At 42.5% G+C, this 16,037-nt stretch overlaps 1 protein-coding gene across 2 annotated transcripts in view; it reads right to left on the bottom strand.

Moving 5' to 3' along the window:
* The window catches only part of FAM13C (family with sequence similarity 13 member C), a gene marked incomplete at its 3' end in the record, with an annotated part of 86,477 nt that overhangs the window by 33,431 nt on the left and 37,009 nt on the right, over positions 1-16,037 (bottom strand). For both annotated transcript variants that reach the window (XM_083866558.1, XM_083866559.1), the window contains exons 2-3: positions 5,652-5,708; positions 3,802-4,000 (exon numbers count right to left, since the gene is read on the bottom strand). In XM_083866558.1, coding sequence (XP_083722684.1) covers positions 3,802-4,000; positions 5,652-5,708 — 256 coding nt within the window. The remainder of the gene's footprint in view (positions 1-3,801; positions 4,001-5,651; positions 5,709-16,037) is intronic.

The raw sequence follows: 16,037 nt of genomic DNA, 5'->3' as shown, positions 1-16,037 counted from the left end.
CCAAAGCTGAACCACTTCCCTCCCTGTGTCATCCATCAGGAGCAGCAGTGGTGTGTGTGACCCCTCAAGCCCCCACCTAGAGCTGATCTTAAAAAGGCATTAAAAAGAGCTGGCCTCCTTGCCCATTCATTTCACTCCCTTCCCTGCTAAAGCAATGTACCTGAGTTTGCTCCAGTTTCAAAGCTTGGTTGGATGCAAGGAAGTCAAAAGTTTGGATAGGACTGTTCAGATGGGAACTTGCAGGGCAGAGAGAGCACAGCAATTCCAGGCGCTTTCTGCTGGATGAAGGGGAAAGCTGAGCACAAGAGCACGCGCTGGCAATAAGCCCTTGCCTGCAGGCTTGATGTCTGGGGACTTGGGTAGCTTTGGGTTGTTTATGTGGGTTTTTTTCCTCATTTATGTCTTTGTTGCTGCTCATAAATCATGTCATTAGGGTGTTAACAAGTAACACCAGGGAAACACCCTTGGTGGAATCGTTTCTAAAGAGCAGGGAAATTTTGATGTGTTACAGGCACCTACAGCAAAGCCCCGTTTTCTACTGCATTTTTGTTTCTTTTTCACTAAAGAGGGTGACTTTTACAATGAAGTTGCATAATAATAAACAGAGTATACCCAGAAACTGAAGCAAAACTTGCAGACTGCCTGATGTGTTTATGTGTTTTTGCAGCTGATGTATCAACATCAGCTCTGGCTTTTTGATACCTGTGCACTTAAAATCACAATTTCAATGTCAAATTATTGGAAGTTCTTTGACATCCAAGCAATTTGCACACTTCATTTATACTCAAAATACAAAACTTAACTCAGCAGTTTTCAGCATTCTCATCTCTAGGCACTGATTGTCAAGCCACCATTTCATTTTTATAGCCATTTACCTTGATAATAAGATTTTAAAATTGAACTTTTACTGTTTCTGCCAATTAGCTAGGAAGTTTGGTGTCCTTTTGTAAATACGTCCCAGTATCAATAGGGAATTTGAGGATGAGTCATTCAAGAATCCATACTCACGACTGTGCACCAAAGGTGACTGACAGGACAAAGGAATGGGCAAGGAAAGCAGACTTTCTATTCCTCACCATCTGTTCTCACACTGACTCCCTGGAGTATGTTCTGGGCATATGCTTCCTCACCTTTGAAGTCAAATAAATCCTAATTAATTTGATTTCCTCTAGATAAGTGTTGAGAATTGCTAAGGAGGCTCATGGAACGATGGGAAAGATGAAACCAAATAGCTGGAGTAGAGCAGTGCGGTCACATTCCAGCAGCCTCCTCTCTTCCCATACTCTGTTTGGAAAGGTTACAGCTGTCTCCAGAGCCAGCTCCTGCCCCCAGGGAAATAACTGCAGGTAACATGCAAAGTACAGCTTTATTCTGGTGACATTTTGTCATCTGATAAGTGGTCAAGTGAAATCACCTGATGCTGCTCTTTTATTACAGTTGGGGTTTTTAATCATCAGTGTAAATCTAATAACCTTTTCTTTGTGAAGACCAAAGGCACATGACCACAGGGCTACACTTATGCCAAAAATATCAGAGGCACAGGAATCCCACTTCAGCTGAGAGCCTTGTGAAGCTCAAAATCCTCAAGCTGGCCATCTTTCCTCTGCTTGATCACAGCTGTCTGTTCCCTCTCAGTGACCTTTCTACAATGGATCCTCACAACTAGAAAGGCACACAAAAATGGTTCACATCCAAACAGACTTTAATCCTTCCAATGCATGCTCAGACTTATTTATCTTCCAATAGCCACTTCTAATTTTCAAGGGACAATTCTCTGTAAAAGCAGCTCATGGGCTTATAACACATAAAAGTGAATAGCAAACAGTTCCTTGGCTTATCAGAGCAACATCTTTAACAGAGATTCTGTCACTGCTCTGCTGTCACTCTTTCTGATGCCACAGAGGAGTCAGGCTGGGGAAGCGAGGAGACTGCTGAAAAAGCACTCTGTCAATAATCTCAGCAAAACAAGGATGAACAGTTTAATCATGATGTGCAGTGCATCCCGCCTTTCTTTCATAAATGTGTGTGCTCAGAAAATGCCATTTGTCAGCTGCTTGGGAGTACATCATCTATCCCATCCAGTGGCTTGGCAGCAAGGGGTTTCACCAAGGAAGTTTCATGCAGTTATAGTGCTTCATCACTTCTGTCTTTCCTAATTCAAGCCCTTGAGTCATGTGAGAAGTATCTGCCTGGCACGTTTCTCGTTCCAGAGGCTGCGTACTTAAGTCGCACTGGTATTTCATGGCAGTCTAATTCTATACTCAAAAGGTTTCCCCTGAAAGAATTTCACCATTTCCAGTTAACCCATTGGGACCACGTAAAATGCCACAGAGCAGCAAATCTGTGCTGTGTTGGCTTTTGTTGGGTGAGAGGCACAGGCAGGACACACACAGCAGACTCAGAAGTGGCTAAAAAAGCAACAGATGACCTATGAGATAGACCTTGCCCCATTTACTGCTTCCTCATTACTCTTCCTCTTGATCTGCCTCCACTTGCTTTTCACAGGGCAAAATTCCCATTATTTTTTTCTCTTCAGCTGATAAACATGCACACCTCATCTCCCTGCAGGTTAAATGGTATTTCCTAGTAATGCAGTACAGTCACAAAAAATAGCCCCAGTTATTGCTTTATTCTGGATGAGCTCCAGAAGAACAGGCAGGAAGCTTTGGGCAAGAGCTTGACATTGATATTCCAAAAGAGACTGTGATAAAGCCATTTGCTTTCCATTTTCCTTCAGGGATTCAAAAGGACAGTTCTCACATAGAAGGTAAGACATTCTGTCTAAAATGATGAAATCCCATTCTAAACTTGGTCCAAAATAATTCCTAGGCTATGAGACGTTTGAAACACTTCAGAAAGAGCACTGCAAATTTCTATCCACAAACAAGAAGGAGAGACAAAAAGTAGCCAAATATGTCATACAGCAAAGAAGAGATGGAAATACACACATCTGTATTTGTGTAGGCACAATTTTATGTAAAGACAGACATCTGTATTTGCAGATGTTAGGCCCTGTGCCTACTGCAAACCAACAAATCTCCCAATATTAATATTAACTCTCTAGGATATGAGAATATTTCCAGCTGAGGGGTTAAATCTGCACTAGAGCTCTACCCCTTTCACCACACATCCAACACGACTTGGGAAGCACTGGGGAAGAACAGAAGCATTTTCAGCAGCTGCTGAGAGGTGTAATTCTAGAGTCAACAGAGTAAATGTACCTCCAGAGATAGCAGCAGAAGCTTCCTCATTTCTAGTCTTCCTTAATGTCTTTTACAAAATTTACATTTATGCTCCCCCAGCTCAACCTAGGAAGATGGTGAGGGGTAGCCCTGCTACAAGTATACTACTGCACTGGTATGGACTTACTATTTAAATATGAGAAAAGTGGAAACTAAGATGAAAGAACACCATGAAATCTCTTTATCTGCAGCCAAAATATCAGTGTAAGACATCCTTGATTAAATAAACAAATCAGAACTGTCCAATCTATTGTTGCAGCTACCTAGTTTTTTTATTTGGTACAAGGAAACACAGGGAAACTAAGGAGAAATTTTTGCACATCTTCAGCTATGCTCTCCACTCACTTCTGAAAGCAGTTGCAGCACAACCCTCTCTGCAATTCCCTGGCTGAAAGAAACTATTACAGGAGGGTTGCAGACTGCAGGTCCCTAGAAATCAGGGTAGATTATTGTGGAGCCTCAAATCACACCATGAATTACCAGGGAGTCCCTCTTTGCATTTCAAAAGTTGCTTAGACATTGTGCCATAAGCCTACCCCTGGTAAGTTGAATTCTTTACCTGACTTTCCTCATGGCTTTTTCCATTTTCTAGCTTTGCAATGGGCTTAGGTTTCCTCAGCTTTAAGTTGCCCATTTCAGGCTTTAGAGTGCAGTCAATTAGAACCTGCTGCTTGTTCTGCTGAGCGTCTTGCAAAGGCAGCTGCCTTTCCTCTAAGACAGCAGAGTTATCCGGGTAATTTTCTTTGTTATCATCATCTCTGTAAGAAAATAAAAATGAAATGCATCAGGCAGGATTTCAGACACCTGTCAAAACATTATGAAGGAAGAAGAGCAACAAGATCTTAGTAAAAGCATACTGCTTTTACTAGGTTTAGTGGTCTACACACAGTAATGGATATGAACTACTGTTAGCATTATTATACACTCAGCTGTGGAGCTACTTAATGTTAGCTTTAGAGGCACTCTTGGGCTTCAGACCCACAGTTCACATTCCCCAAATAAAATCTGAAACCACCCTTTTCATGCAGAAGTCTTCCCCCACCCAGTGATTCACAGTAAACTATAATCTCACAAAATATCATCACAGACAATAATCCCTCTCTACCACACACTTCCCTTCTGATGGTCTCTGGATTTGAGGGCCACTGCAAAAAGGGAAGGAGGAAGCCAGAGACGTGTTTGGAGAAAACATTCTCCTGTGTAAAAGCACACCTGGTGGCTTGAACAGACACCTCATCTTGTTACTCATGGATACTTAATCTGGGATCTGGAAAGACATTTTCAATCCCCACCCAGACTACAATGTGCAAGCTCTCTCCAAGGGGACCTTGCTAGTGTCCTGCACACCCAGTCACTCCAGCCTTAGCCTGGTCTCCTGCCTTCCCCTGGGAGCCTCTCCGTGGCACCACCGAGTTACCGCAATGCAGAAGGAGAGGCTGCCCGAGGAGCTGGCAGCATGAGCTGGGTGGCATTGCTGCTTCAAAATCCCTGCCTCTAGCTTAGATTCCAGGTGGGATTTCAGATGTTAGCTTCAGCTGGCAGCATCCTAATGGTTGGCTGGGAGAGCACCTCTCTCCTAGTGTGAAACTTCCACGGCTGAGGGAGTCAAGGGCTGTTCAATTAAATCTCCCTGAGATGTCTTTTGTTTTGGGTTTTTTTTCAGAAAGCATAACTTGCTAGTTCAATGTTTTCTCCTAAGGATTTTGAGCTGCCAAACTTACTTTCCATCTGTGGCCCATCAGCATCCAGATGGATGCTTGCAGGGTGCCTGTGGAGTTGAACACCATTGCTGCCCATGCCTTCTGCAAGTGTGCTCCAAGGCAGTTGTTATAGTTACAGCTTTATAGCCCACGGGCACTTCAACAATGTACAGAAGCGTTGCTAATTTTAAGGTACCCTCTGATTTTAAAATCTTCCTGAAAGGTTAAGTTGCGTACCCTAGCAATCCGTATGTACTAATATAGCCATGAGAGAGGCATTCCTCAAGAATACTTCAGTTAAACTACAATTTGAAGGATTTTTTTTTCCAGACATATTCAGCAATGAGCATATCCTTGCAAAGTTGAAAAACTCTGCTTACTACTGCTTTGTACCAGCTGCTGTACAGTAAAATTCAGTGTATAAGCACCACAGCTGCACCTGAATGACGGGAGGATGACGTGAAGTTAAGAATTAAGATCATAATATATTTACTTATACAATAGCAATAGTAATCAATCTTTACATTCATCACACAAAAGTACACAAGATAAATACATATTTCCCAGAAATACTAACAGCTTTTGCAGGTTATACCCCAGAAATTCTGCACTCCCTTGAGAATAAAGGTTTCTTTCTAATGGTTGAACAGAAGCAGTCACAGCTTCATTCGCTGCCAATGGATTTCAGACAAAGTTTACAGGAGAGTACCTGGGACTGAAACTGCCTGCTTGATCTTCATGCACAGAGTCTGAATACCCGTCACACCTTGAAAATGAATACAAGATAATTACTGATTTTCTGCCAGCTGCAGAAACTTAGCTTTTAATAACATTACAGTGCAGCTCAAACTATAAACATGTTTCTTCTCCTCACACTTTAGTTAGGGTCATTTATTGCCATAGCTACTCCATGATAGTCCAAATTTCAGAGGAAGAAGAGGATTTGAGATGTTGAGTGTGAACAATTTGGTATATCATTTTCAGACAAATGGAAATAATTACAAGGAATTCAGATGTTACCACAGGAAAATTACAAGTATTTCTTATTCTAATTGCTTATCGTATACTTCACATTAACCTCAAAAATAATTAGACACAACTAAGGATATTTTTCTCCCAAACTCACAGAAATATTAACTACGATAGAGCAGTCACCTTTTGTGCAGCAAGAAAAAGAATCCCCAACTAAATTATGAAGTGAGAGTTAGTCTTAAAGTGAACTAGCACTATTTTTTAAGATGCCTCAACAATCATAATCAATTACTTCCTTTAAGTTTCAAACAAATGAATTGTCCTATGGTTGCCTAATCAAAAGAGATGTCTAGATAAATATCCTAAACCACAAATCCTGAGAGCTGAGCATAGCACTGTGGCTGCATGGCTGAACTTTGCAGGATGATTTAACCTGCAAAGCCCATGAGCAGTCCTTCTTCAAATAAGCATGCATCCATAAGTATGTACTCCTAAAATATGCAAACACCGAGCCTGGCATTGCTGGGGTAAAGTCGGGGCCCTCTCCTCACCCTCAGTTCATACTCACAGGGCACAGACAGTAAGGAGGCCTGGATCTCTTGAAGTTTTTCGGCAGAGGAATCTCTTCATTATGGGGGAAGCAGCCTGTACTTTTGCTGATTAGTTAAATTTTGAGGAGAGCTGCCCCACTTAGAAGAGAGTACATTAAGTGACACATTCATAGCTCTGCATTACAATTTGCTGGCAAGGGTTTTAGTATATTCCTCTTCCTCACCAGTCTTTTGCTAGTGTCTGTATCAAAAGTCAGACTGCAGCAGAAAATATTTAAAGGGCCACTCAAGTGTTTGCACTTCCTGAATAAATCAGCATATGCATGAAAGCATTTGCTGCTCACAACTGGAGCAGAGAACTACAGTGGCAGATCCCCCTGATCACACAATATTCCTGCAATGAGTGCAGCTTTCCCCACATGGCAAAGTGAGATGATGGATGGAAGACATGGCTTGATGTGCAAAATGGAAAAATTCACTGTAGAAATCTGTTTGCCTCTGGATGCCAGTGACAGCTTCCCCTCTGGCCAGTACCTGACTGCCTCATGGGAAACAGCAAGAGGTGGGCACAGGACACACTGGGGATTTGCATGAGGAAGCCCAGTGTGAAAGGAACCAGGAACCTGGCTGGAGAGCTAGAAAGAATATTTCAGAGGGAGGAAACAGAAAGAAAATGTATAGTGAGGAGACAGTGGCAAGGTCAGAGCTGGATGGACAGAGCTCCCAGCACAGACACAGGAGAAGAAGGTGCCACTGGTGCACCATGGGCCAAGCCACGGCCAGCAAAGTTCAGGGACCCCCTAAAGGGACAAACTCTCCCTTCTGGGTGTGCCTCAGAGAGAGGAGGTGGGAGGAAGCAGCTCTGCCCCCCTCTCCTCTCACCAGTCACCTCACTTGGCAGCCTTCAGTCCTGAAAGGCCACCTTGGCAATGGAGAACACTCGCTGGAGGGACAAGGGATGCCTGAGCACAGGTTCAGTGGCCAAGCCAAGTCCAGTTAAGGAGCACTCTCCTTAGCTGGGGAGCTGAGCTGGCTTTAAGGAGGTGATATCAATAGGCAGAGGTCCTAACCCAGCATCCAGCAACTGACAGAAGTCACAAAACAAGACAGAACTTATAAACAACTAAAGTGAGTGTGACAAAATGTTTTTGAGTAACTGGATGGCAGTAGATAGGAAAGATAAGCAATAATGAGTCAGAGAATACAATGACCATCATGAAATTTAAAAGATCCTGAACAAGTTCAGAACCAACACAGTCTAAAATTTCCAACAGAAACTTCTGCCTGTGCAAGAATAAATAATAACCAGGAGGCTGAGAGCTAGCTCACACAAGATAGTGCTTGAGGCTAGAACCATAGCAGGACCTTTAAAAAGATGAATTTGTGATATAATGCAAATATCCATCATTAAAGCATGGAGTGGTTTTTATCTTGATTTTTTAAAGAAATGCATCTCCTGTGTTCATGCCACCTGTCTGCACTTATCCAAACAAACATGCACACCTTACTTTCCTCTCAGCAGTAACTTGTAAACCTTGTTGTCTAGCTTTAGCAGTATTTAATAGATAGGGTGATGTTCGTGAGTTTGGTAAGTTTTTTGGTAGTTTGCGGCCATGTAGCAGAGAAACTTCCCACCAACCGAAAAACTGCAGCAGCATCTTCCTCACTCCTTAACCACCAGAGAATAGGCCACAACAGCTTCAGGTCAGAAATTCAGATGGGTTGAGGCTTACACTGGGTAGGAGCTGTCTTTTAACAAACCCAGTGATGTGAATCCTCTCCCTTCAGTGCCTAATCCAGCTACTGACTGATGGATATCTCTTTAAAGTAAGTACATTATTGATCTTATGGCATGGGCCAGAGTCAGGTCAGAGATGGGACCCCAGCCTGGATGGAGTGTTGCTCTGACTCTGGATAATACTGTCTCTGTGTTTCCTCCAGGGTCTCTGGGTTAATGGGACCAGCTTCTTTAACTTTCTTCCATTTTCACCTTCCCACAGGAGCCATTTCAGAACAGAGTGAAAGCTGGTCCCTTTGCTGCTTTGACCTTTCAGATGCTCACGTGAACAGTTCCCAAACCAGGCTGCATGCATGGCTTGCTGGGAGCTCTGAACCCCCAGGTGCTCACCTTGTTCAGAGAAATGTTCCTGAAAGTGCTGCACCACTGGCTTTATATCATTCAGGAACCCCTGGCTCTGTCTTTGTCACAAATAAAGACAGAAATTGTTTAATGAGGATGCCTAGATTTTCATGGCAAGATCTCTCTTTCTTCTGCTAAATAAAAGTATAGATCTATTTTCATCTGTGTTCAGAGATGGCCACCTCAAACAGTAAGTGCTGAAATCATTAAGAATTGTGTGTCCTCAGCAGCTCTCAAAAGCAGGTGATGGGGGACAGCTCTAAACAAGACTTAAGGAAGGCAACTCTGGAAACCAAGTTTGTTCAACTGGACAATGCTGTTCAGATACCGTCGTTCACTCATTTTTTTCTAAAAGCACGTTTCTACCCCTTTGTTGGGAAAGAGAAGACTAAACACGAAATTGCACAGACAAGAACCAACAGCAGCTGAAATGAGGGAGATCCAACCCCTCTCCATCTCCCCTAGGACAGGGCTGGCACCACACTCCCAGCTTGGGGTTAAGATGAAGCTCCACAGAGAAAAGCCATCACCTTCAGGTCCCAGAAACCTCAGGGGTGAGGCAGGCCTAGGGACTGCTCCAGGGGAATCTCTACAGGAAACTATAGCTGTACTTAGGGACAGAGAAAAGGGAAGGAGAAAAAAAAAATATATATATATATTATCTGTAATCTGACTATTTTTCTGTGAAGGGGGGGCAACCCATAATTTTACAGACAATTTATCACTTAACAGGAACACCCGAAATGAAAACAAACAAGCATACAAGCAAACAAAAACCCCTCCATGATTTCTAAGCTTCAGTTCAATCTTTCCACATCTGTCCCAGTAACACAAAAAGTGTGACTGAATTTAAATATTAAATAAAGCAAGGAAGTAGAAGCAAATAAAGCAGAGCAATATAAGAGAGCAAAATTCTTTAGACCTCTTCGAAATATTAATTTTCCTGTAGAGGTCATGACAAATTTAGGGATGACTTAGATGATTACAACTTGGCCTGCTTTCAGAATGTCCCCTGTCCCCACGGCAGTCAGTAAACAGCTCACAGTCCAGCTGGGGTGTTTTAGATTATGAATATTTTAGCAGTGTAAAACTCACCTAACACAAACAAATCCATACACCATTTTCCTCCTGAAAAACAGCTTGGTTCTTTACTGCTGCAGAATCTTTCCTAAAAGCTTTTGAAACAATCAAAAGCATGCATCTAAAAATGCACAGGACACCAATACTGAAGTGGTTTAGACTATAAGACAAAGGCCATTTCATTTGCAATAGTTCCTAGAGGGTTTGCCTTTCTAACTTTCTAATGCCCCCCTTGTTCTGTTGTCTCTGTAAAACAACAAGAAAAATCAACATATACATCCTTATGATTATGAAATATACAAAAGGCCATCAAAGGAGTTTATGAAATTGATAACAAAGAAATTACATTTTTGGTACTTGGTCTGTCTAAATAACATATAGGGATTTTTCCAAGTATTTCCTAATGATTATTTTATTCCTAACAATGCTTGTGGTAAGTGCAGATCATGTGTCCTTAGAAAAAAGACATGCTTGTGTTTGACAGGATCATCAGCACCAGAAATGAGCAGTATTTTGACAGGAGGTTTATCCGACACTGAAAATCATGCACTTAAACATGTGTGATGTGCACCCAGCATATATTCTCCCAAAAAAGGTATTTCACTGCTAAATAGTCACAGACCACTTAAAGGCAGCTGCTTTATGCAATCCTTCCCATACAGTCAATAATATATTTAGATTACAGAAAACTCAAACAAAATATATGACAGATAGCTTGGGACTCCTCACATACCACTCATAATTATTCTGTACGCTAACTAAACTCATCATTCTTGTTTAAAAATAAGGACATCTTTAAAGGTGTTCACTTACTCTGCTAAAGCTGTCGTGTTGAAGGACTTATCCTGAATGCTGAAACAGAAACAAGAAAACATCAGATAAATCAGCAAGGCAGGCAGGCTCGCTGTATCCTCCTCAGTTGTAGGCACACATGCACAAACATGGCATTGCAAGGCACGTCTCTGTGTGCTCGCTCTGCATGCACGGCTCTACCTTGGGCTGCTCTGCACATGCTCATAATCCAGAAACCACGGGGATCAGTCCTACAACACTCACAAAGCCCAGCCAGCAGCGCCCAGAATTCAGGCAGGGGTGCAGGTAGACTGTGAGTCTTGGATCATGATCTTTTATAGTTGTAACAGTGCTGTTTAAAAAAAGGTTTACAAACAAGTATTTGTTATTCTATCTTTTAAATGTTTGCTCTGTGTAATTGGCTCATAAACACAGGTTTGGTGTTTTTTTTACTCAAACAGAGTTGCCTAGCTAAGGTGTCTAGAGGTTTTCCTGTTTAGTGGTCTCTTACATGCTCAGCTCACGGCCAAACCCCAAGGGATTCTCTGAAAAAAAAATCTGGCAGAATGGACAGTTCAAATAGGAAAAGGTTTTTAAGCTAACAGTAGATGAAACCATTTCTGTGAAAGGAATAGGCTGCTGTGCTCCTGCAACAAAAATGTTTCTGATCTGATGTAATACATTCAGCAGGGTCAGCTCAGGATATTGCAAACTGCTGGATTTGAGGCAGCAGTGGAATTCCCCCTCGAAAAACACCCCTCAAATCCAGAGAATACAGTCTTGGATCATACTGAAATCTTACAGCAGCAAAGAAGAAAAAACAAAAGGAAAAAAAACCCAACCCGACAAATAAACAACCTCACTGCTAAATAGCAGAGGTGGGATGTTGTTGTTTGGGCTGGGCGAGAGAAAGCAACGCAGACAACGCCTTGCGAGCACTCCTGTTTGTGACAAAGGCATCTCCGAGACGCCGAGCAGGGATAAAGAGAGGCACCTCCTCCTCCTCCCCGCAGCAGCAGCTTGTGCCTCTGCGTGGTGTTGACACACATTTCCCAGGCAGCAGCGGCAGCCAGGAATCAGAGCCCTGACAATCGCTTTTCTTCACCAGCGGCACTGACAATGCAGCGCATCTTCCCCTCGCCCCGGCCTCCCACCTCTCACACACACTGCCTGCTCTGCTCTTTCTTGTATTTGTACATATGTATCAACGTGGAGAACGGCATGAATTACCTGAGGACCACAATATCACACCCAGCCTGCAGGGACCTCTGCCCTTCAGAGAGCAGGTTTTGTGAGAGAAGGATGAACAGAAAAGCTAAATTTAATGTTAGTAATTAAATCCTGCTTCAAAAATGAAAATTCAAATTTTTTCTCCTCCTGTTTCCATTTCTATTGCTCTGGCCATACAAATATAAATTTCTTTACTGCCACTCTATGCGCAGGACAGAAACCGAACAAAGGTATTCTTCTAGATGTTGTGGGGAGTAAAAGCTTAATTTACATGCTCAATAAGTAGAGTGTCATTAAAAATAAGTGATATTATTTTTAAGGGATTTATTCCAAAATGCTGAAGTGAGTGCTTGACTCTTGATTTTGAATGGTTAGGCTGGGTTCACAGCGAGCGCTTCAAGTGTGTAATGGAGGAATCAGTATATTTTATCTCAAATTCACACTGATAAGCATCACAGCTTGGCTAGAGTAGAATTTAAAGGACTGGGTATCTACACACACCCCACAAGAAAGGGAGCTCCTACAAATACAACTTCTCCATTTGTGGGTGCACAAGTCAAGGTGTAATTCTCTGCAAATTCATTCCCTGTGCAAACACACTACTGGGCTTTGATATTATTACTGGGAAGATAACCTGACCAAAGATCAGTTTGTAAGACAGGGATGCTTTGGACTGAGGCCAAGTTTATAAAGCATCATCACTTTTCTGTGGTTTGTCTGGTCTTAGGTGCTGAACAGCAGTTGCTAAATCTCCGTTAGGGAAGCAGTTCACATTGCAACTCGCTCACGAACTTCCACTCCTTTTAAAGATAGCACTTGATCAGTGTAAATAGAGAGTCTCTTCCTGTAAGGTTGTGAAACCATTCAATGAAATGACATTTCATGTAAAACAGGCATAGTAATAACAAATGCATATAAGTAAAAGGCCAGCCAGACTCAGGAACGTGTTTCAGAGCAATGCCTGGGTTAGATAAATGGAGCCACCCTGCTCCTGGAGAACACAAGTGAGGAACTAGAGTAGACTCACAATAACTTTTTTCTTTTACCAGATGGAAGTAGTTTGTCTTTAGGGGCAAACATTCATTTCAACAGCAGCGTTGGCTTGGGCTCTACTGGCTGACCCCAGCTCCTTCCACCTGATTCCCATCCATGTGCTGGGGGTGAGACCAGAGCAGGCAAGGAGCCTCTGGCCTCACAAGGGAGAGCTTGAACCTACATCTCTGCTTCCTTCTAAGTCCCATGCATGGAGAAAACCTGAAACTGCTGTTACCTCCTTATTTTCAATAATGACATGCAAGCCAATTAGGACCGTAATGCTGTAAAACATCATTCTTAACACTGAAATGCCCAATGTCAGATATTTTTCATCACCACATTCAGATGACATGCCAGTCTCTCATTGTCCTGAAGTCTCAATGAAAATAAAGCTACAGCTACGCATGAAGTAAGTTTTGAACTTCCCCACTGAATAACAGATAAACTTTTAAGGACTTTTTATTTTGAATTCATCAGAATACATATTTCTGAAAATCTGAAAATAAAGGCTTTTAGATCAGTTTTTCCTTATTTCTTCTGAACAGTCTCAGTGATTCATATTTTTGCAAATCCTATGTCCAGGAAAACACTTTCTCTGCAGAAAAGCTTCCCAGCTTTTACGCCCAGTTTTGTTCTTACCCTGTTTTGCCAAGTGTTGATCTAGCCAACATAAACATCACATGAGAGCCCTTAGCTGACAACAAAAATGTCAGAGATCCCCAAAGCAAATATCTACATACATTTTGGAGATACCAAGATTCAGAAATACGTTGCTGTTCACTTCTGGAAATTTGACTAATATAATTGCCCAGTTATGGCTGACAAATAGATTGGCATAGAAAATCCATTCTTTATTTGGTTTGTATCAACAGGAGAATTGCTGCTAGGTCAGGAAGAAGAATGAAACAGGAATCACAGCATCCAGCTTGCTTTTGCATGGAAGAGAGACACATACTCAAAATAAATCATATGTTCATAAGCTCAGAACAGCATTAGCTGGCAGTGAGTGCCTTACAAAGGCAGTGTAAATCTGCACAAGGAGAGAGAGGTAGTGAGACAAAAGTGGGCAGAAATAGTTCTGGCTTCAGCAGAACAGGAGAGTACAACAGTCAAAAAGTCATAAAAGAGAAGGAGGAATAGTGCAGCTCTCCAAGCTGCAGTTGTACAAAATGTCACACACCCCCCAGACCCACACCCCTGCAGGCTTTGTGCATCTTTGGGTTCACCTGCAGAACAGAACCTTCGTCTCAATTTCCCGAATTTGCTCATCTCACTAAATGACTGCTTTCTTTTAAGGGCGTTTCTGACTCAGACAAATGATGAGGCCTTTCAACCCTAACTACAAAATAACAAAGAATTTGTACTGGGAAATGAACTGTACTTTAAAGGGGAAATTACACATTTACAAAGAACTCTAAACTCTCTAAGGTTCAGGGAAAGTTAGTATTTTGCATGTAATATCTACTACCTAGTGAGTAACTCAGTGCAAGCCTATAGGGTGTGATTAGCATTTGTTGCCAGACTATTTTCTTTATTATTATTTGTTATCCCGCAGAGTCCAAAGTACCTGTGCTGGAATTGCTGCATCAAAGGCAATAATATTTTGCAGTGCAGCCAGGCCATACAAGGGAGCTGCCCTGGGCACGGTGGAGGGATGTGAGAGGCACAGTGTTACACACACACACTGCAGGATGAGGAGCCCAGGGCAACGCCTTCCACCTCGGGGAAGAAGTTACTCATGTTCCATTACCCAAATAAAGGAAAACTTGGAATGATCTCCCCACTACCGTCTCTCTGGACCAAGTCAAGTCACCCCTGTCAGACCCAGCTGAGCTCAGTCTCATAAAAATATTGAGCAAATTTGTTTTTCTTAGAGCATGTGTATTCTTGCCAAGAAACAATACCCTGAAGTGCTCCGGCCTCCCTTCATCTCCCTCTCAAGCTGTACCAACAAGGAGTGCAGCGAGTCCCACCTGCTTACTTTTGCTGCCACACTAACAGAACATATTCAGCTCCACTGTTCTGAGGAGCAGATTAAATATGCTTCCTTGGCAGGTCACACATAATATGCTTTTGAGGCCACACTTCTGACTTTTATTTAGGCAGTAAAGCAGTAACTCATTTCTGACTTTAGCAAGTCTGTTGTCTTCCCACACACAGGATTTTCTTGAAGGGTAAGGGAAGGAATCACTCTGCAGTAAAATGTTAGCACTGTGGATCGCTCCAGTGCCCTGCAGGATACTTTTGCTATTTTCCAATCTGTGAGGTATAAACCAAGGAGCTGCCATGTGAGAGAGGAGTCACATGCATTCTCCTGTAGGGACAAAGTGACTGAGGGACTGAGTGCTACACACTGCAGCTCAAAATATTCGTGTGTTCACCGACTTGCTTTCCTGACGAGCAGCCTGCCTTTTTATGGGCAACATTCTCCAAGACATCAGCAAACATCTCAGGAGAAATTAAACTAAAATACAGCAATTACACATAGGAGCTGGTTGGTGAGCACTCAATGCAGCTTCTACATCTTTGATTTTCTCTGTGACCTAATTAGGACATCATCTGAGAGGGGAAAACCTGGGGGAAGCAGCACTCAGTTGATCTTGCTGTGTGTCTCAAAATGAACTGACAGGCCTGTCCAGGAAGAGACTCCAGCTGAGCGTAGGTGCAGACACCAGCAAAGCCAGAATGATATAAAACAAAATCAATACCAATCTAGAAGCCACGTATCAAAACCAACCTAAAGTAATTGCTGTCTAGTTTCAGAGCTTATTCTCAGTGACATACAGAGGCACCTCTTTAATTAGCATTGTTCCATTATCAGCAATTATGTGTTTTCAGAGGACACCTGGCCTTCCCCCCAAGCATTACTGTGCACCACCTGACACTCCCTGATTAGTCTGAGGGACAGGTAACATAAAAAACAGATTTGCCATGAATCCTCTCTAAGCCCCTTTCTAATTTACAAAACCTGTGATTAGGTATTTCTACGCTCTGACCACCAGCAGAAAACACCCACAGGCTGCTCCCAGAGGGCTGGGCAGCTGTACCAGGGGGCAGCTTTGCAAATTACACCACCCAAGGATGTTGCCCACAGTATCTATAGCCCAGTAGGACTGATTCCCGGGACCACATGTCCCTCAGTTTTGGGTATGAAGACAGACTCTCCAAGCCCCTGAATATTTTCTTTCTCATGAGCTTACTTTCTATTTTCTATTTTCGTTGCACTGTAGGACAATCTGATACAGACAGATTACAAACTATTAATGCTTAAACTAACCCAGGACATGAAATTCAA

This window comes from Zosterops lateralis (assembly GCF_965231275.1).
Source record: "Zosterops lateralis genome assembly, chromosome: 8".
Classification (NCBI taxonomy): domain Eukaryota; kingdom Metazoa; phylum Chordata; class Aves; order Passeriformes; family Zosteropidae; genus Zosterops; species Zosterops lateralis.
This window is presented reverse-complemented; position numbering and strand designations above follow the sequence as displayed.